This window comes from Oncorhynchus keta, chromosome 20 (genome assembly GCF_023373465.1).
Source record: "Oncorhynchus keta strain PuntledgeMale-10-30-2019 chromosome 20, Oket_V2, whole genome shotgun sequence".
NCBI lineage: Eukaryota > Metazoa > Chordata > Actinopteri > Salmoniformes > Salmonidae > Oncorhynchus > Oncorhynchus keta.
Window position 1 is genome coordinate 22,020,292 of NC_068440.1, and position 22,341 is coordinate 22,042,632.

General features: G+C 41.3%; 1 protein-coding gene across 1 annotated transcript in view; it reads right to left on the reverse strand.

Moving 5' to 3' along the window:
* pum1 (pumilio RNA-binding family member 1) overlaps positions 1-22,341 on the reverse strand; it is a 39,628-nt gene that overhangs the window by 10,653 nt on the left and 6,634 nt on the right. The window contains exons 7-16 of the mRNA XM_052472298.1: positions 20,786-20,955; positions 20,370-20,631; positions 16,864-16,957; positions 16,633-16,731; positions 10,541-10,683; positions 10,138-10,276; positions 8,724-8,861; positions 863-1,036; positions 446-550; positions 1-243 (exon numbers count right to left, since the gene is read on the reverse strand). Coding sequence (XP_052328258.1) covers positions 1-243; positions 446-550; positions 863-1,036; positions 8,724-8,861; positions 10,138-10,276; positions 10,541-10,683; positions 16,633-16,731; positions 16,864-16,957; positions 20,370-20,631; positions 20,786-20,955 — 1,567 coding nt within the window. The remainder of the gene's footprint in view (positions 244-445; positions 551-862; positions 1,037-8,723; positions 8,862-10,137; positions 10,277-10,540; positions 10,684-16,632; positions 16,732-16,863; positions 16,958-20,369; positions 20,632-20,785; positions 20,956-22,341) is intronic.

The window sequence follows — 22,341 nt, forward strand, 5'->3', positions numbered from 1 at the left end:
CCAGGTTGAGGTTGGATGAGGAGCTGTGATTGGACAGAGATGGGGGTGGGGTTAGGGAGTGGGAGGGGCCTTGGTTGGGCAGGGGCATTCCGACAGGCCCAGGGGAGGAGCTAAAGCCAAGGGTTCCGTTGTAGAACCCCCCGTGACCAATGGGAGTGAGACTCGACTGTGTGCGTTTGTACAGGTCACTACTGCCGGTCAGAGAGTCACGACGAGAACCACTCCCACCACTGGAGTTAGCCACTGGAGGGAGACAGAGAGACCATTAAACACACACACAGAGCTGTCACTACAGTTGGCCGGTAGAGGGAGTTATACACAGAGGACAGCAGGCTACAGACAGTTAAACACAATGAGAAGCCTCTCCATCCAGCCTACTGAATATCAGCCTTGGGTTGCACATGGATAGAGAGATGAGATCATAAAACACCACACACACACACACCTGCGGTCCCAAAGCCTCCCAGCGTAGCTCCCAATGTTGCTCCCAGTGAAGAGTTGCTCTGACCGAACCCCAGAGAGGCAGAGCCAGGGCCTTGCTGGGCAGAGCCTGTAAAGAAAACAACATATCACTTTCATTAATCTACATTTGTTTCGGAATTTAAATGGTAAATTAAATAATATTTTCACACACATTTTGGCCACGTTCCAGGCTGACTACATTGCAGACCCCTGCGGGATCTAGCATCTGGATAGATATTTGACATATCAACTAAACTTGTAATAATATAGGAATCTGATGCCCGATTGTGAAGTCGATGAAATGGCACGCATCCATTGAAACGCCTGCAATGTAGTTCGCCTGGAACACATCTGTCAATTCACCCGTTTTGTTTTCACTCACAGTACGTTGTTTGGCTACCTTGAGAGAAGAGGGAGGAGCTCTGGGAGGAGTTGCTGAGAGAGGAGGATCCATAAAAGGAGTTTCCTGACATAGCCCCTCCCCCCTGCTGCTGAGGCTGCTGGGATTGCATGCCTCGGAACGGACCATTGGCCCCGCCTCCCATACCGCCGTTAGCCCCGCCACCCGCAGCTGCTGCAGCGAAGAGAACAAACGAAGAAGGAAAAATGAGAGGAAAATGAGATAAATGAAGATAAACGAAAGAAGAGAAGAAAGAAAGAAAAAGAAGACAGAAAGAAAGAGAAAGAGAGATAAAAGAAGAAGAAGAAGTCAAGAGAAGAAGAAGTCAGAAAGAAGAGAGATAGAAAGAAAGAATCAAGAAGAAAGAAGAGTCAAAGAAGAAAGTAGAAGAGATAGAAGAAAAGAGAGAAGATAGAAGAGAAAGAAAGAAGATAAAGAAAGAAGAGATAGAAAGATAAAAGAAGAATAGAAGAAAGAATCGAGAAAGAAGAAAGGAAAGAAGATCGAAAGAAGAGATGAAGATCAAGAAAGATAGAAAGAAAGAAAGATAGAAAGAGAAAGAAGAGAATCAGAAAGAAAGAGAATAGAAGAAGTCGAAAGAGAAGTCGAAGAAAGAAGAGTCGAAGAAAGAAAGAAATCAGAAGAGAAGAAAGAAAGAGAAGAGAAAGATCGAAAAGATAAAGAAAGAGTCGAAAGAAAGATAAAGAAAGAGATCAGAAAGAAAGAAGAGAATCAGAAGAGAAGAAAGATCAAAGAAGAGATAAAGAAAGAGTAAAGAAAGAAAAGAATAGAAAGAAAGTCAGAAAGAGAAGAAGAAATCGAAGAAGAAAGATAGAAGAAGAGAATCGAAAGAAGTAGAAAGAGAAGAAAGTCAGAAAGAAAAGAAAGAAGAAAGATAGAAAGAAAGAAAGAAGAAAGTCAAGAAGAGAAAGAGAAGTCAAAGAAAGAGAAAGAAAGAGAAGTCGAAAGAAAGTCAAGAAAGAGAAAGAAAGAAGAGATAGAAGAGAAGAGAGTAGAAGAAAAGAAGTCGAAAGAAGAAAGAAGAAGTCGAAAGAGAAGAAGAAGATAGAAAGAAGAAAGAAGAAGTCAAAGAAAGAGAATAGAAAGAAAATAGAAAGAAGAGTCGAAAGAAAGATGAAAAGAGATAAAGAAAGTCGAAGATCGAAAGAAAGTAGAAGAAAGTCGAAAGAAGTAAGAGAAAGAAAGAAAGAGTCAAAGAAAGAAGAGATCAGAGAAGTAAAGAAGAGTCGAAGAAAGTCGAAGAAAGAGATAGAAGAAGAGAAAGATCGAAGAAGAAAGAAGAGATAAGAAGAAGAGAGATAGAAAGAAGAGATCGAGAAAGAGATGAAAGAAGAAGAGAGTAGAAAGAAAGAGAGTCGAAAGAGTCGAAGAGAAAGAATAGAAAGAGAGAGATAGAAGAAAGAAGAGATCGAAGAGAAGAAAGAAAGATCGAGAAGAAAGAGAGATAGAAGAGAAAGAAGAGATGAAAGAAATCGAAGAAAGAGAAAGATAGAAGAAAGTCAAAGAGAAAGAAGAAGAAAGAAGTAGAAGAGATAGAAGAGAGATAGAAGAGAAGATAGAAGAAAGAAAGAGAATCAGAAGAAGATAGAAGAAGAGAGATAGAAGAAGAAGAAGAATCGAAGAAGATAGAAGAAAAAGATCGAAGAAGAGATAGAAGAAGAAGAGTCGAAGAAAGAGAATAGAAGAAGAAAGAGAAGAGAAGTCAGAAGAGATAGAAGAAAGAGATGAAAGAAAGAAAGATCGAAGAGAAGAAAGATAGAAGAAGAGAAAGTCGAGAAGAAAGAAAGGAAGAAAGAAGAAAGTCGAAGAAGATAGAAGAAAGATAGAAGTCGAGTCAAAGAAAGAGATAGAAGAAAGATCGAAGAAAGATAGAAGAAGAATAGAAGAAAGATCGAGAGAAAGAAAGAAGATCGAAAGAAGTCGAAGAAGAAGAAAGAGAGAAGTGAAAGAAGATAAAGAAGAAGAAGAAGAGAGATAGAAAGAAAGAGAAGAGTAAAGAAAGATCGAAAGAAGAGTCGAAGATCGAGAAAGATAAAGAAAGAGAGTCAGAAAGATCAGAAGAAGAAGATCAGAAAGAAAGAGAAAGAAGAAGAAAGAGTCGAAGAAAGAATAGAAGAAAGAAAGAAAGATCAAGAAAGAGAGAAGAAAGAAAGTCGAAGAAAGTCGAAGAAAGAAGAAGATCAGAAGAAAGAAGAAAGTCAGAAAGAAAGAAGAAAGTCGAAAGAGATCGAGAAGAAGATAGAAGAGAAAGATAGAAAGAAAGATCAAAGAAAGTCAGAAAGAGAGAAGAAACGAAGAAGAAAGTCGAAAGAAAGTCAAAGAAAGAAGATCGAGAAGAGAAGAAGATCAGAAAGATAGAAAGAAGAGTCGAAAGAGAAAGAAAGTCGAAGAAAGTCGAGAAAGAAGTCAAGAAGAGATAGAAGAGAAGAAGAAGAAAGATCAAGAAGTGAAAGAGAAATAGAAAGAGAAGAGAAAGATAGAAAGAAAGAAGAAGAAAGAAAGATAGAAGAAAGAAGATAAGAAAATCAGAAGAAGAAGATAAGAAGAAGAAAGTCGAAGAGAGAAAGAAGATAAGAAGAAAAGAAAGAAAGTCGAAAGAATCAGAAGAAAGTCAGAAGATCGAAGAGAAGAAAAGAAGATAGAAAGAAAAGAAAGTCGAAGAAAGAAAGAAAAGTCGAAGAAGAAAAGATCAAGAAGATAAAGAAAGAGTCAAGAAGAAAGAAAGATCAGAAAGAAGAAAGAAGATAGAAAGGAAAAGATAGAAGAAAAGATCAAAGAAGATCAAGAAAGAAAGAAGATAGATAGAAGAGAATAGAAGGAAGTCAGAAGAAAGTAGAAAGATAGAAGAAGAAGATAGAAGAAGTGAAAGAAAGAAGATCGAAGAAAGTAGAAGAAGAGAAGATCGAAGATAGAAAGAAGAAAGATCAGAAAGAAGTCAAGAAAGATAAAGAAGAAAGAAAGATCGAAAGAGAAAGTCGAAGAGAATAGAAAGAAAGTGAGAAGAAAGATAGAAAGAAGAAAGATAGAAAGAAGAAGAAAGAAGAAAGATCAAAGAAAGAAAGATAGAAGATAGAAAGAAAAGAGATAGAAAGAAAATCAGAGAAGAAGAAGAAAGAAGTCAAAGAAAGAAAGAGAAGTCGAAAGAAGAGATCGAAAGAAAGATCGAAAGATAGAAAGAGAGTAGAAGAGAATCGAAGAAGAAAGAGAAGATCGAAGAAGAGAAAGTCAGAAAGAGAAAGAAGAGTCGAAGAAAGAAAGAAGATAGAAGAAGAAGAAGTCAAGAAAGATAGAAGAAAGAGAATCGAAGAAAGTAGAAAAGAAGAAGAGAAGAAGATAGAAGAAGAAGAAGATAGAAAGTCAGAAGAAGAAGATCAGAAGAAAGAAGAAAGTCAGAAAGATAAGAAGAAAGAAAGATCGAAGAAGAGATAGAAAGAAGATAGAAAGATAGAAGAAAGAAAGATCAAAGAAAGTCGAAAGAAAGATCGAAAGAAGAAGAAGAAAGTAAAGAAGATCGAAGAAAGAAAGTCGAAGAAAGAAGAAAAAAGTCGAAAGTCGAAGAAGAAGAAAGAAAGAGATCAAAGAAGATCAGAAGAAAGAAGAAAGTCGAAAAGAAAGTCAAAGAAAGAGAATAGAAGAAAGTCGAGAAGAGATCGAAAAGTCAGAAGAAAGAAGTCAGAAAAGAAGTCAGAAGAAAGAAAAGTCGAAAGAAGAAGTCAGAAGAAAGAAAGTCGAAGAAGAAAGATCAGAAGTCGAAGAAAGATCGAAAGATCGAAGAAGAGTCAGAAAGAAAGAGTCGAAGAAAGAGTCAGAAAGAAGTCAGAAGTCGAAGAAAAGTCGAAGAAAAGTCGAAAGATAAGAAGAAGAAAGATCGAAAGAAAAGAAGAAAGAAGAAAGATAGAAGAGAAGATAGAAGAAAGATCGAAGAAGAAGAGTCGAAGAAAGATCGAAGAAGAAGAGAAGAAAGAAGAAAGATCGAAAGAAGAAAGTCGGAAAGAAAGAAGATCAAGAAGAAAGAGAGTCAGAAAGAAGAGTCAGAAGAAAGATCGAAGAAAAGATCAGAAGAAGAAAGCAGAAGAAGAAGAAAGATCAGAAAGAATCAAAGAAGAAAGAAAGATCGAGAAGAAAGATCGAAAGATCAGAAGAAAGATCAAAGAAAGAAGAAAGAAAGATAGAAAGAAGATCGAAAGATCAAAGAGAAGAGAAAGAAGAGAAGAAGAAAGATAGAAAGAAAAGAAGTCGAAGAAAGAAGATAGAAAGAAGAAAGAAAGATCAGAAGAAGAGAAGAAAGATCGAAGAAAGAAAGATAGAAGAAGAGATAGAAGAAGAAAGAAGAGATAGAAAGAAAGGATCAGAAGAAGAATAGAAGAAGAAGTAAAAGAAAGATAAAGAAAGAGAGAAGAAAGAAGAAGATAAAGAAAGAAGTAAAGAAGAAAGAAGATAGAAGAGATCAGAAAGAAGATCGAAGAGAAAAGATCGAAAGAAAGTCAGAAGAAAGTCGAAAGATAAAGAGAAAGAAAGTAGAAGAGAAGTAAAGATAGAAGAGATAGAAGAAAGAAGAGAAAGAAAGTCGAAGAAAGAAAGTCGAAGAAGAGAAGATAGAAAGATCGAAAGAGAAAGATAGAAAGATCGAAGGATAGAAAGAAGAAGAGATCAGAAAGAGAAGAAAGTCGAAGAAAGAGAGATCGAAAGAAGAGATCGAAAGATAGAAGAGAGAGAAGAAGAGTCGAAGAAGAAGAGAAAGAAGATCGAGAAGAAAGATCGAAGAAGAAGAAAGAAAGTCGAAAGAAAGAAGAGAAGAAAGAAGAAAGATCAGAAGAAGAAAGATAAAGAAAGATCAGAAGAAAGAAGAAGAGTCGAAAGATAGAAAGAAAGAAAGATCGAAAGAAAGAAAGAGATCGAAGAATAGAAGAAAGAGTCAGAAGAGATAGAGAAGAAAGATCGAAAGATAGAAGAAAGTCGAAGAAAGTAGAAAGAAGAGATCGAAGAAAGATCGAAAGAAAGAAGAAAGTCGAGAAGAAAGAAAGTCAGAAAGATCAAAGAAGAAAGAGTCGAAGATCGAAAGAAGAAAGAAGTCGAAAGAAAGAAGAAAGTCGAAAGATAGAAGAGAGAAAGAAAGAGAAAGAGAAGAAAGTCGAAGAAGAAGAAAGAAAGATCAAAGAAAGAAAGAAAGATCGAAGAAAGAAGAAAGATCGAAAGAAAGAAAGAAAGAAGAAAGTCGAAAGAAAGAAAGTAGAGAAGAGAAAGAAAGAAAGAGAGATAGAAGAAAGAAAGAAGAAGAGTGAAGAAAGAAAGAGATAGAAAGAAGAAGAAAGAAGAGATAGAAGAAAGATAGAAGAAGAAAGAAAAGAAGAGAAAGAGATAGAGAAGAGAAGAAGATACAGAAGAGAGAAAGATCGAGAGAAGAGAATAGAAGAAAGATAGAGAAGAGTAGAAGACAGAGAGATAGAAGAAGAAAGAGAAGATAGAAGAAGAGATAGAAAGAATAGAGAAGATCAGAAGAAAGAGAGAGAAGAGATAGAAGATAGAAAGATAAAGAAGAGAAGATAGAAGAAATCAGAAAGATAGAAGATAGAGAGAGAGAGAAGATAGAGAAGAAGAGAAAGAGATAGAAGAAAGAGTCAAAGATCAGAAGAAAGAAGAAAGAAAGAGAAGTAGGATAAAGAAGAGATAGAAGAAGAGATAAGAAAGAAAGAAAGAGAAAGAAAGATGAAAGATAGAAGAAAGATAGAAGAAGATAGAAGAGAAGAATCGAAAGAAGAGATAGAAGGATAGAAAGAGAAGAATGAGAAGAGATAGAAGATAGAGTAAAGAAGAAGATGAAAAGAGAAGAGAAGAGATGAGAAGAAGAGTAAGTAGATCGAAGAAATCAAGAAAGATAAAGGAAGAAGATGAAGAAAGTAAAGAGATAAGTGAAGAAGAGAGTAAAGTCGAGAGATAGAGGAAAGAGATAAAGAAAGGAAAGAGGAGGTCAGAAGAGTGAAGAAAGATCAGAAGAAGTAGAAGAATAGAGAGAGAGAGATAGAGTAGAGGGTAGAGAGAAGAGAGAGATAGGAGTTGAGAAGGTAGAAGCAGAAGGGATAGAGAAGAGAGAGAAGATAGAGAGAGGAGAAAGAGAGTAGAAGAAAGACAAGATCAGTCGAGAGAAGAGAGTAGAGGGTAGAGTAGAAATGAGAAGAAGAGATATGAGAGAGAGATAGAAAGTGCGAAGAGAAGAGATTAGGTTAGAAGAGGGGAGTAAAGGTAGAAGAGGTAGAGGGGGTGAAGTCGAGTTAAGTCGGGGTAGAGATAGAGGGTAAGTAGAGAGATGGGATTAGAGAGAGAATCAGAGGAGAAGAGAAGGGAATAGAAGAAGTGAGTAAGAGAGAGAATAGTAGAAGAGTGAGAGAGAGCTAGAGAGAGATAGAAGAGGGAGTAGAAAGAGATAGGTGGAGAAATCAGAGAGAAGGTGATCAAAATCAGAGAGGTGGAAAGTAGAAGAGAATTAGAAATCGGTCAGAAGATCGTCGAGATAGAAGAGGATGGGAGTAGATGGGGGTGGAGTGAATGGGGGTGAAGTGGGAGGGTAAGTGGGAGTGGGTAGAGAGGGTAGAGTAGAGAAGAGAGTCGAAGATAGAGAGGATAGAGAATCAGAAGAGAGATGAGTGAATAGAGTCAGAAGGTGGGTCGAGAGATAGAAGATCGAGAGAGGGGTAGGAGTAGAAATTAAGTGGGAGAATTAAGTGAGAGAGAGTTGGGGAAGAAGTAAAGAAGGGATAGGAAATTAGAAGAAGGTGAAGTGGAGAAGGTAGAGTGGGAAGATTAGAAGAGAGAGGTAGATAGAGATAGAGAATAGAAGAGAAGATCGAAAGGGTAGAAGAGAATAGGGAATGGGAAGGATAGAGAGAGGGATTAGAGAAGAGATAGAAGAGAAAGAAGGGGTCGAAGAAGAACGAAGAGTATAAAGAGAAAGAAATGATAGAGTCAAGGGAGTAGAAGAAGCTGAGTAAAGGAGTAAAGAAAGGGAGCAAAGTCAGAGAGGTTAGAGAAGAGAAAGTAAAGATCTAGAAGAGGAGATTAGAAAGAAGACAGGAATCAGAAGAGAAAGAAAGAAATTAGAAGAGAATCAGAGAAGAGGCGTAAAGAAAGTAGAGAGTCGAAGAAAGTCTAGAAGATGAATAGTGGGGGTAGAGGTAGAGAGAGGGGTAGAGGGGTAGAGGTAGAGAGAGAGAGGGGTAGAGGTAGAGAGAGAGAGGGGTAGAGGTAGAGAGAGAGAGGGGTAGAGGTAGAGAGAGTCTTTTTAAAATGTTCTTAACCTTTATTTAACTCAGGTCAGTTGAGAACAAATTCTTATTTGCAATGACAGCCTACTGGGGAACAGTGGGTTAACTGCCTTGTTCAGGGCGCAGAACGACAGATTTTTACCTTGTCAGCTCAGGGCTACCTGTCTCTAACCACTAGGCTACCTGCCTCTAACCACTAGGCTACCTGCCTCTAACCACTAGGCTACCTGCCTCTAACCACTAGGCTACCTGCCTCTAACCACTAGGCTACCTGCCTCTAACCACTAGGCTACCTGCCTCTAACCACTAGGCTACCTGCCTCTAACCACTAGGCTACCTGTCTCTAACCACTAGGCTACCTGCCTCTAACCACTAGGCTACCTGCCTCTAACCACTAGGCTACCTGCCTCTAACCACTAGGCTACCTGCCTCTAACCACTAGGCTACCTGCCTCTAACCACTAGGCTACCTGCCTCTAACCACTAGGCTACCTGCCTCTAACCACTAGGCTACCTGCCTCTAACCACTAGGCTACCTGCCACCCCACATGGAATGACAGTGTAAATGGAGGAGTGTGTTACCTGCTTGTGCAGCGGAGGGAGAGATAATAACTGAGCCCGCGGGGGCCATGAGGCGTACAGGTCCGCCCCTAGATCCTGTGTTGACCACTAGCGCCCCCGTCTGGTCATAGTAGGCAGCTGGAGCCAGCATGGGATAGCCTGCAGAGAGAAACACGAGTTAGACCAGCATTTCTCAAACTCGGTCCTCGGGACCCCAAGGTGTGCACGTTTTTATTTCTTCCCCCCAACACTACACAGCTGATTCAAAGCTTGATGATTAGTTGATCATTTGAACCAGCAGTGTCGTGCTGAGGCAAAAACCTAAACGTGCACCCTTGGGGTCCCGAGGACCTCGTTTGGGAAAACTTGTGTTTGAACTGTGTGTGTGTCTCAGAATGTCCGTAAACCGGTAATTGCCGGCTTTTGGCAGATGAAAAAAACTATAGGCCGATAAATAAAATTGTTGCTGGCGACAGGGATAGTGCTTTTTAATTAATTGAAATACAAGTCAACGGAAAAACATTTGACAGTTATGCTTATGGGTCTAACGGTTCATTTGCATAATTTTGTGGAATTAAATTGGAGCATGTTTATTTATCACATGCACACAGCCTACAGAGCCTATTTTGAGCACAATAGAGATGCTGGGGTGAAATGTGCTTATATAAACCCAGTCATTGTGCAACAACTCTAAAAGAAATAACTTATTAAAAACGGTTTTGATCACCACAATTAAAAGGCTACTATTTTTATTTCTCAACTGGTGTGCCTCCCATTCATGTGAAATAGGCAAGGATGGGCATGTTATCAGAGCGTCACCCACCGCTTTGCAATGTGAGCTGCAGGCAGGGTGCATTTTGAAAACTGAACATTTCACTTCAAGGCATGTCTTACCTTGCTTAAAAGTAGCCTAGACCAAATCTGACCATGGAAACATGGAGGCAATTACTTTATAAAGACTTCCTTTCATATTCCATTGAAACCAGCATTTCTCTTGGTTTTCCTATCACCTTTCTTTCTTTGTAGGGAAAAGCCAAACGCACAATCCTAGTCATATTAGCAAACCATCCTAGTTGTTGCACCTTTAGATTCTCCCTCTAAGTCTCTAGTAGAGATTTTCATCTCATCAGATGCACTGTTAAGAACGGTGTTTTCCCACGAATTGCATTTTGGAAAATGTTTGAAAATTGTCTACTTCATTACAGGAGTTGCATATTCTGTTTAGATTATGGTAATTAATCTAAATGTGATTTGTCATTCTGAGTACTGTCGGTGGACGACCTAATGGGTTACACACCCAATGCATATGGTTCAGGTAAATTTCTGAAATGGCCGGTAAATTAAAATATTCCTGGGTTACGTTGCCAACAGAAACCTGGTGTGTGTATTTATGCGTATGCAGGCACGCGCATGTGAGTGTCTGTATGCTTCTCACCGGGCACGCCGGCCGCCAGCCCCTGTCCGAAGGCGAGCGCCGAGTTGACAGCTGCGGCAGAGATCAGCTGGTCATTCTGCTGACCCTGTGGACCTTGGCTAGGGGTCAGGGGTCTCTGGTTACCACCCCCACGCATTACCTAGGAAACACAGGATACACAAAGAAATAGTCAATAAGAGGGCAGAGGGTCTGAAACGGGTGTTATCCTTAGTAAAATGCCACGGACACAACGTGACTGGGCAAATAATGTGCATGTTTGCATCAATAATTACTCTATGCATGTCGAAACAATCTACAACCATAAAGTGGTGAGCATTGAAAGACAGGCAAAAAATGTCTGACAGAAGATTTATCTAATAGGAGAGCAGTTGAGGAGAGGTCTAGCCAATAGGAAGCCACTGACCTGTTGTTGGTTCTGCTGGTTCTGTCCTTGAGCCTGTTGATTGGCTGAGTTATTGGCAGCTGCAGCCTGTTGCTGGAACAGATTGGCTGGATACACTCCCCATGGAGTCACCCCGTAGTACTGAGGAGGCATCACCGCTGGGCCTGAATACACACACAGTAAGTTGGTTGGCACATACAATGCCAGAATAGTGGGTTCAATTCCTTGGAGTATGCATATGTAAAAAGTATGCACGCATGACTGCAAGTTGCTAAATGATACAGTTGAAGTCGGAAGTTTACATGCACCTTAGCCAAATACATTTAAACTCAGTTTAACAATTCCTGACATTCAATCCTAGTAAAAATGTCCTGTCTTAGGTCAGTTAAGATAAACACTTTATTTTAAGAATGTGAAATATCAGAATAGTAGTAGAGAGAATTATTTATTTCAGCTTTTATTTCTTTCATCACATTCCCAGTGGGTCAGAAGTTTATACATACTCAATTAGTATTTGGTAGCATTGCCTTTAATTTGTTTAACTTGGGTCAAACATTTCAGGTAGCCTTTCACAAGCTTGCCACAATAAGTTGGGTGAATTTTGGCCCGTTACGCCAGCTGTCAGGAGGAACTGAGTCAGGTTTGTAGGCCTCCTTGCTCGCAAACGCTTTTTCAGTTCTGCCCACATATTTTCTATAGCATTGAGGTCAGGGCTATGTGATGGCCACTCCAATACCTTGATTTGTTGTCCTTAAGCAATAACTTTGGAAGTATGCTTGGGGTCATTGTCCATTTGGAAGACCCATTTGCAACCATGTTTTAACTTCCTGACTAATATCTTGAGATGTTGCGTTAATATATACAAATAATTTCCCTCCCTCATGATGCCACTTATTTTGTGAAGTGCACCAGTCCCTCCTGCAGCAAAGCACCCCCACAACATGATGCTGCCCTCCCCCCCGTGCTTCACGATTGGGATGGTGTTCTTCGGCTTGTAAGCATCCCTCTTTTTCCTCCAAACATAACAATGGTCATTATGGCCAAAGAGTTCTATTTTAGTTTCATCAGACCAGAGAACATTTCTCAAAAAAATACAATCTTTCTCCCCATGTGCAGTTGCAAACCGTAGTCTGGCTTTTTTAATGGCGGTTTTGGAGCAGTGGCTTCTTCCTTGCTGAGTGGCTTTTCAGGTTATGTCGATATAGGACTTGTTTCACTGTGGATATAGATACTTTTGTACCCGTTTCCTCCAGCATCTTCACAAGGTCCTTTGCTGCTGTTCTGGGATTGATTTGCACCTTTCGCGACAAAGTACATTCATCTCTAGGAGACAGAATGAGTCTCCTTCCTGAGCAGTATGACAGCTGCGTGGTCCCATGGTGTTTATACTTGCATACTATTGTTTGTACAGATGAACGTACCTTCAAGTGTTTGGAAATTGCTCACAAGGACGAACCAGACTTGTGGCGGTCTACATTTTTTTTTATGAGGTCTTGGCTGATTTCTTTTGATTTTCCCATGATGTCAAGCAAAGAGGCAGGTAGGGGTTGAAATACATCCACAGGTACACCTCCAATCGACTCAAATAATGTAAATTAGCCTATCAGAAGCTTATAAAGCAATGACATAATTTTCTGGAATTTTCCAAGCTGTTTAAAGGCACAGTCAACTTAGAGTATGTAAACTTAACCCACTGGAATTGTGATGCAGTGAATTATAAGTGAAATAATCCGTCTGTAAACAATTGTTGGAAAAATTACTTGTGCCATGCAAAGTAGATGTCCTAACCGACTTGCCAAAACTATAGTTCGTTAACAATACATTTGTGGAGTGGTTGAAAAACAAGTTTTAAAAACTCCAACCTAAGTGTATGTAAACATCCGACTTCAATTGTATATATAAACACAGCAAAAAAACAAAACGTTCCCTCACTGTCAACTGCGTTAATTTTCAGCAAACTTAACATGTGTAAATATTTGTATGAACATAACAAGATTCAACAACTGAGACATAAACTGAACAAGTTCCACAGACATGTGACTAACAGAAATTGAATAATGTGCCCCCAAAATCAAAAGTAACAGTCAGTATCTGGTTTGGCCACCAGCTGCATTGAGTACTGCAGTGCATCTCCTCCTCATGGACTGCGCCTGATTTGCCGGTTCTTGCTGTGAGATGTTAACCCACTCTTCCACCAAGGCACCTGCCAGTTACCAGAAATTTCGGTCCTAGCCCTCCCCCTCCGATCCAACATGTCCCAGACGTGCTCAATGGGATTGAGATCCGGGCTCTTCGCTGGCCATGGCAGAACACTGACATTCCCGTCTTGCAGGAAATCACGCAAAGAACGAGCAGTACGGCTGGTGGCATTGTCATGCTGAAGGGTCATATCAGGATGAGCCTGCAGGAAGGGTACCACTTGACGGAGGAGGATGTCTTTCCTGTAACGCAGATTGCCTGTAATGACATCAAGCTCAGCCCGATGATGCTGTGACACACCGCCCCAGACCCTCCACCTCCAAATCTCTCCCGCTCCAGAGTACAGGCCTCGGTGTAACACTCATTCTTTCAATAATAAATGTGAATCCGACCATCACTCCTGGTGAGACAAAACCGCAACTCGTCGGTGAAGAGCACTTTTTGCCAGTCCTGTCTGGTCCAGCAACGGTGGGTTTGTGCCCATAGGCGAGGTCATTGCTGGTGATGTCTGGTGAGGACCTGTCTTTCAACAGGCCCACAAGCCCTCAGTCCAGCCTCTCTCAGCCTATTGCGGACAGTCTGAGCACCCCCCTGATGGAGGGATTGTGCGTTTCTGGTGTAACTCGGGCAGTTGTTGTTGCCATCCTGTACCTGTCCCGCAGGTGTGATGTTCAGCTGTACCAATACTGTGCAGTTGTTGATACACATGGTCTGCCACTGTGAGGACGATCAGTTGTCCGTCCTGTCTCCCTGTAGCACCGTCTTAGGCGTCTCACAGTACGGATATTGCAATTTATTGCCCTGGCCACATCTGCAGTTCTCATGCCTCCTTATGCCTAAGGCACATGCCTAAGGCACATTCACACAGATGAGCAGGGACCCCGGGCATCTTTCTTTTGGTGTTTTTCAGAGTCAGGAGAAAGGCCTCTTTAGTGTCATAAGTTTTCATAAATATGACCTTAATTGCCTAACGCCTGTAAGCTGTTAGTGTCTTAACGACCGTTCCACAGGTGCATGTTCAATTGTTTACGGTTCACTGAACAAGCATGGGAACAGTGTTTAAAACCTGTTGAGGCTAGGGGGCAGTATTTTCACTTTTGGATGAAAGGCGTGCCCAGAGTAAACGGCCTCCTACTCTTTCCCAGATGGAATATATGCATAGTATTATTATTACCTGTGGATAGAAAACACTCTGAAGTTTCTAAAACTGCTTGAATTATGTCTGAGTATAACAGAACTCATATGGCAGACAAAAACCTGAGAAGAAATCCAAACAGGAAGTGAGAACTCAATTTAGAAAACAGTGCCATTGGATGTCCACCTTAGATATGGATGAGAATGCACTTCCTAGGGCTTCCACAAGATGTCCCCGTCTTTAGATTCTGGTTGTATGATTCTACTGTAAAGGTAGGGCTCATAATAGCTCTTTGAGTAGGTGGTCTGGCAGAAAGCCTCGGTTTCATTACGCGCGGTCACGAGAGAGTGTTCTTGCGTTCCTATGCTTTTCTTCAGACAATGAAATTCTCCGGTTGGAACCTTTTTGCTGATTAATGTTTAAAACATCCTAAATATGGATTGCAAACGTCATTTGACTTGTTTCTACGACCTGTAATGGAAGTTTGAGTTTTTGTCTGGAGGAATTGCTTGTGCTTTTTGAGGATTGAATGCTGGGCTGAACAAGCTAACAACAAGTGGCTAAATTATGGGCTTTTTGGAACTTTATGGAACAAAGTCATTTATTGTCGAACTGGGATTCCTGGAACTGCCTTCTGATGAAGATATTCAAAGGTAAAATAATATTTATGTGTTTTTTGTAGCTTCTGTTGACGCCAAAATGGCGGCTATTTCTTTGGGTTCTGAGCACCGTTCTCAGATTATTATTTACGTTTTATTTTTTTAAATCTGACACAGCGGTTGCATAGAGGATACATTTATCTTTAATTCTGTGAATTACAATTGAATCTTTTATCAATGTTTATTGTGAATATTTCTGCAAAATCACTGGATGTTTTGGAATCAAAAAATTACTGCACGTAAAACGCGCCTTATATACAGGGCGTGTTTTACGTGCAGTAATGTTTTGTATATATATATATATATAGATATATATATATATATATATGCACATTATCGAACAACACACACAATACATGTATAACATGATGTCCTATGAGTGTCATCTGATGTATCAAAGGTTAGTGATTCATTTTATCTATATTTATGCTTTTGTGACTGAAATATCGCTCTGTGCGTTTTTGAATTTGGTGGTCATCTAACGTAAATATATGCTGTGTTTTCGCTGTAAAACATTTTAAAAATCGGACACGATGGGTAGATTAACAAGATGTTTAGCTTTCATTTGCTGTATTAGACTTGTTAAACCCTTTACAATGAAGATCTGTGAAGTTATTTGGATTTTTACGAATCACCTTTGAAAGACAGGGTCCTGAAAAGGGGACGTTTCTTTTTTTGCTGAGTTTATCTACACACACACACCCACCGACAGACAGTACCAGTCAAAAGTTTGGAAACACCTACTCATTCAAAGGTTTTTGTTTATTTTTCTACTCTTTTCTACATTGTAGAATAATAGTGACAACACAACTATGAAGCGAGACATGGAATCAAAAAAGTGTTTAACAAAATCAAAATATATTTTAGATTATTCAAAGTTGCCACCCTCTCCACACATGGCATTTTCTCAACCAGCTTCATGAGGAATGCTTTTCCAACAGTCTTGAAGGAGTTCCCACATATTCTGAGCACTTGTTGGCTGCTTTTCCTTCACTCTCCAGTCCAACTCATCAGACCATCTCAATTGGGTTGAGATCAGGTGATTGTGGAGGCCAGGTCATCTGATACAGCACTCCATCACTCTCCTTGGTCAAATAGGCGTTACACAGCCGCAAACCAGAAGGAATGGTGTATCACTTCAGAATGCTGTGATTGCCATGCTGGTTAAGTGTGCCTTAAATTACAAACAGTGTCACCAGTAAAGGACACCTACACAATCACACCATCTCCTCCATGCTTCACAGTGGGAACCACACACGCGGAGATCATCTGTTCACCTACTCCGCATCTCTCAAAAGACACAGCGGTTAAATTTGGACTCATCAGACCAAAAGAAAGTCTCTTCTTATTGGTGTCCTTTAGTAGTGGTTTCTTTGCAGCAATTCGATCATAAAGGCCTGATTCACGCAGTCTCCTCTGAACAGTTGATGTTGAGTTGTGTGTTACTTGAACACTGTGAAGCATTTAATTGGGCTGCAATCGGAGGCTGGTAACTCTAATGAACTTATCCTCTGCAGCAGAGGTAACTCTGGGTCTTCCTTTCCTGTGGCGGTCCTCATGAGAGCCAGTTTCATCAGCGCTTGGTGGTTTTTGCGACTGCACTTGAAGAAACTTTCAAAGTTCACGACATCTTCCATATTGACTGACCTTCATGTCTTAAAGTAATGATTGCCTGCCGTTTCTCTTTGCTTATTTGAGCTGTTCTTGCCATATGGACTTGGTCTTTTACCAAATAGGCCTATCTTCTGTATACCACCTCTACTATATGTCACAACACAACTGATTGGCTCAAACGCATTAAGGAAAGAAATCTCACAAATGAACTTAAGGCACATCTGTTAATTGAAATGCATTCCAGGTGACTACCTCATGAATCTGGTTGAGAGAATGCCAAGAGTGTGCAAAGCTGTCATCAAGGCAAAGGGTGGCTACTTTGAAAAATCTCAAATGTGTAATTTCATCTTTTTGATGTCTTCACTACTAATCTACAATATAGAAAAAAGTTTAAAATAAAGAAAAACCCTGGAATGAGTAGGTGTGTCCTCTCACTCCCCCACTGGGGAGGCATCGCCACTGGACATGGAATAGAAATGGCAGGTGAGTGTGTATCTGCCTCTCACCCAGTGTTGCAGCAGCTGCCAGCCCAGCAGCGTAGGGGTCAGTTCCAGGCGGACCCGTACTGATGATGTAAGGGTTGGGAACAAACGCAGGAGCCAGACCTGATAACACACACAGAGATAGAGGTCAGTGAGACAGGAACACACACAGTCCAAGAACTTTGTCACTGAATAAATTCCCAGAAATGGGTCAGCAGAGCATCATGTTGAACATGTCTTTCACCTAAAACTTACCAATGTGAGATTGCTGTGCTGCTGCCAAGGCGTACTGTTGTTGTTGAGCTGCTGTCAGCTGCTGCAGTGCTAGAGCACTGGGTCTCTGAAACAACTACACACACAGGTTATTTATTACACACACACACTCTCTCTACCATTCAAACGTTTGGGGTCATTGAGAAATGTCCTTGTTTTTTGTTTTTTTAGAAAATCGATTGATCAGAAATACAGTGTAGACAGTGTGTCTAGTCTGAGAAACAGACACCTCACAAGACATCAACTGGCAACTTCATTAAATAGTACCTGCAAATCACCAGAAAAACACCACAAGAAAATATTAAGATGGGCAAAAGGACACTAGACAGAGGAACTCTGCCTAGAAGGCCAGCATCCCGGAGCAGCATCTTCACTGTTAACATTGAGACTGGGGTTTTGTGGATACTATTTAATGAAGCTGCCAGTTGAGGACTTGCGAGTACTTGTCCTCTTGCTCAGTTGCGCACTTGGGCCTCCCACTCCTCTTTCAATTATGGTTAGAGCCAGTATGCACTGTTCTGTGACAGAGTAGTACACAGCGTTGTATGAGATCTTCAGTTTCTCAGCAGTTTCTCGCATGGAATAGCCTTCATTTCGCAGAACAAGAATAGACTGACGAGTTTCAAAAGAAAGCTCTTTGTTTCTGGCCATTTTGAGCCTGTATTCGAACCCACAAATGCTGATACTCCAGATACACAACTAGTCTAAAGAAGGACAGTTTCAGAACAACAGTTTTCAGCTGTGCTATCATAATTGCAAAAGGGTTTTCTAATGATCAATTAGGCCTTTAAAGTTATAAACTTGGATTAGCTAACAACGTGCCATTGGAACGCAGGAGTGATGGTTGCTGATAATGGGTCTCTGTACGCCGATGTAGATATTCCTTTAAAAATCAGCTGTTTCCAGCTACAATGGTTATTAACAACATTAACAATGTCTACACTGTATTTCCGATTAAATTTGATGTTATTTTAATGGACAAAAAAAAAGAAGCTTTTCTTTCCGAAACTACCGGTCAAAAACACCTTCTCATTTCAGGATTTTTCTTTATTTTGACTATTTTCCACATTGTAGAATAATAGTGAAGACATCAAAACTATGAAATAACACATGGAATCATGTAGGACGGCAGGTAGCCTAGTGGTTAGAGCGTTGGACTAGTAACTGGAAGGTTGCAAGATCGAATCCTTGAGCTGACAAGGTAAGACAAGACATCTGCCGTTCTGCCCCTGAACAAGGCCATTAAGGCCGTCACAGTAGGCCGTCATTGTAAGTAAGATTTTGTTCTTAACTGACTTGCCTAATTAAATAAGTTTTAAAAATGTAGTAGCCAAAAATATGCATCTAATCAAAATATATTTTATATTTGAGATTCTTCAAATAGCCACCCTTTGCCTTGATGACAGCATTGCACACTTCTCATTCTGTCAACCAGCTTCATGAGGTAGTCACATGGAATGCATTTCAATTAACAGGTGTGCCTTGTTAAAAGTTAATTTGTGGAATTTCTTTCCTTCTTAATACGTTTGAGCCAATCAGTTGTGTTGTGACATGGTAAGGGTGGAATACAGAAGAGAGCCCTATTTGGTAACATACCAAGTCCATATTATGGCAAGAACAGCTCAAATAAGCAAAGAGAAACGAGAGTCCATCATTACTTTAAGACATGTCAGTCAATACGGAAAATGTCAAGAACTTTGAAAGTTTCTTCAAGTGCAGTCGCAAAAACCATCAAGCGCTGATGAAACTGGCTCTCGAGGACCGCCACAGGAAAGGCAGACCCAGAGTTACCGCTGCTGCAGAGGATACGTTCATTAGAGTTAACTGCACCTCAGATTGCAGCCCAAATAAATTGCTGCAAAGAAACCACTACTAAAGGAAACCAATAAGTAGAGACTTTCTTGGGCCAAGAAACACGAGCAATGGACATTACACCAGTGGAAATCTTTCCTTTGGTCTGATGAATCCAAATGTGAGATTTTTGGTTCCAACAGCCGTGTCTTCTGTGAGACGCAGAGTAGGTGAACGGATGATCTCTGCATGTGTGGTTCCCACCATGAAGCATAGAGGAAGAGGTGTGATTTATTTAGAATTCAAAGCACACTTAACCAGCATGGCTACCAACGCATTCTGCAGCGATACGCCATCCCATCTGGTTTGCGCTTAGTGGGACTATCATTTGTTTTTCAACAGGATAATGATCCAACACACCTCCAGGCTGTGTACGAGCTATTTGATCAAGAAGGAGTGATGGAGTGCTGCATGAGATGACCTGGCTTCCATAATCCTCCGACCTCAACCAAATTGAGATAGTTTGGGACGAGTCGAACCACAGAGTGAAGGAAAAGCAGCCAACGAGTGCTCAGCATATGTGGGAACTCCATCAGGACTGTTGGAAAAGCATTCCAGGTGAAGCTGGTTGAGAGAATAACAAGAGTGTGCAATGAAGTCATCAGGGCAAAGGGTGGCTATTTGAAGAATCTCAAATAAAAAATATTTTGATTTGTTTTACACTTTTTTTTTTGTGATATTTCAGTTTTAAGGTCTTCAATATTATTCTGCAAAGTAGAAAATAGCACAAATATAGAAAAACCCTTAAACGAGTAGGTGTTCTAATACTTTTGACCGGTAGTGTACATACATACACAGTCTGCTCACACCCAGTACTCAACCCTGTACCTTAGAGAGTGCTTCCCTATTTAGTTATTGAACACTGGTCACTTTAATTCTGTTTACATACTGCTTTACCCACTTCATATGATATATTTAAGCAATAAGGCATGATGGCTAATATACCACGGCTAAGGGCTGTTCTAGTTTATAAACTGGGTGGTTCGAGCCCTGAATGCTGATTGGCTGACAGCAGTGTCAAATCAGACCGTATACCACCAAAGCATTTCTTGTTACTGCTCTAATTACATTGGCAACCAGGTTTTAATAGCAATAAGGCACCTTGGGGGGTTGTGGTATATGACCAATATACTACGGCCAAGGTGCTGTAACCAGGCACTCAGTGTTGCATCATGCTTAAGAACAGCCCTTAGCCGTGGCATATTAGCTATATACTACACCCGCTCGGCCCTATATAACTACTGCTGTTCACACACAAAATATGTGTATCAACAAATTAAATATTATTTGATTTGAGTATGTACACCAAGGAATATCAACTAGATTAAACTGAGGGATTATTTTTTCTTGAGTGGGTGGCCGGGAGTGGAAACTTAATTACAAATCATTTGTTGACTGCAAATTGACCACAAGACCAAAGAGACACAAAATTTGACTAAAACAATCATTGCAAACCTTGCTGACATTTGAATAAGATCACATCTCTGTATTATACGTGGGAATACATGGGAACAGATTTCCAAAATGAAAATTACTTGGAGCTGATTTCATGGTGTTTAACAGTATTCTGTCCAAAGTGGGCTGCAGTAGTGCATGAGTCCATGGTGGTCATCATCATACCCCACACACAAACAAACCTGTTGTTGGTTGCTGTAGTCAAACAGCCCCACGGTGGGCTGTGAGTCCATGGCCATCTGGGAGTTGTAGTCAAACTGCAGAGGCTCCATCACAGACTCCATGGTATCCATGGTAACGCCCTGTTCCACACCAGAGAAGTCCTCTTGGGGTTTGGGACCCCCGCCTCCTCCCATGGGGACCATACCCTCCCCTCCTACACATCCCCCTACACCCCCCATCATGTCAGTGTCTGTCCCCGCAGGCTGCATCTGGCCTTGACGACTGAAGAGAGGAAAGAGAGCAGGAGAGAACATGGGGAAGGGTGTGTGTGTGTGTGTGTGTGTGTGTGTGTGTGTGTGTGTGTGTGTGTGTGTGTGTGTGTGTGTGTGTGTGTGTGTGTCGGTGTGTCGGTGTGAGTGAATATATGTGTGTGTACCTGTACTCTTTGACGTCCACGTCCAGGCCATTCTGCACAGGGAGTCCATTAGGGTTGATGACATCACTGATGACATCATTCTCTCCCTCCGTCATCTCGAGTTTCTCTACTTCAAACGCGGCCTTAGGTTTCTCCCTCTTCTCATCCTCCACCTCTCCATCCCTCGGGCCCTGTCAGAGGGAGAGCGAGGGATAGAGATGTAAAAGTCGATGGATGGACAGATTGAGAACATTGTGATTGAGAGATGTATCACTGTCCCTTTACTGATCAGAGGATGAGATCGATAGAGGAGTGCAGGAAGGAATGAACCAGTAAGATGGAGGGAGTCCAGGTTCAGACTACAATAGAACCTGGCGCAGGAGTCCAGGTTCAGACTACAATAGAACCTGGCGCAGGAGTCCAGGTTCAGACTACAATAGAACCTGGCGCAGGAGTCCAGGTTCAGACTACAATAGAACCTGGCGCAGGAGTCCAGGTTCAGACTACAATAGAACCTGGCGCAGGAGTCCAGGTTCAGACTACAATAGAACCTGGCGCAGGAGTCCAGGTTCAGACTACAATAGAACCTGGCGCAGGAGTCCAGGTTCAGACTACAATAGAACCTGGCGCAGGAGTCCAGGTTCAGACTACAATAGAACTTGGCGCAGGAGTCCAGGTTCAGACTACAATAGAACCTGGCGCAGGAGTCCAGGTTCAGACTACAATAGAACCTGGCGCAGGAGTCCAGGTTCAGACTACAATAGAACTTGGCGCAGGAGTCCAGGTTCAGACTACAATAGAACCTGGCGCAGGAGTCCAGGTTCAGACTACAATAGAACCTGGCGCAGGAGTCCAGGTTCAGACTACAATAGAACCTGGCGCAGGAGTCCAGGTTCAGACTACAATAGAACCTGGCGCAGGAGTCCAGGTTCAGACTACAATAGAACCTGGCGCAGGAGTCCAGGTTCAGACTACAATAGAACCTGGCGCAGGAGTCCAGGTTCAGACTACAATAGAACCTGGCGCAGGAGTCCAGGTTCAGACTACAATAGAACCTGGCGCAGGAGTCCAGGTTCAGACTACAATAGAACCTGGCGCAGGAGTCCAGGTTCAGACTACAATAGAACCTGGCGCAGGAGTCCAGGTTCAGACTACAATAGAACCTGGCGCAGGAGTCCAGGTTCAGACTACAATAGAACCTGGCGCAGGAGTCCAGGTTCAGACTACAATAGAACCTGGCGCAGGAGTCCAGGTTCAGACTACAATAGAACCTGGCGCAGGAGTCCAGGTTCAGACTACAATAGAACCTGGCGCAGGAGTCCAGGTTCAGACTACAATAGAACCTGGCGCAGGAGTCCAGGTTCAGACTACAATAGAACCTGGCGCAGGAGTCCAGGTTCAGACTACAATAGAACTTGGCGCAGGAGTCCAGGTTCAGACTACAATAGAACTTGGCGCAGGAGTCCAGGTTCAGACTACAATAGAACCTGGCGCAGGAGTCCAGGTTCAGACTACAATAGAACCTGGCGCAGGAGTCCAGGTTCAGACTACAATAGAACCTGGCGCAGGAGTCCAGG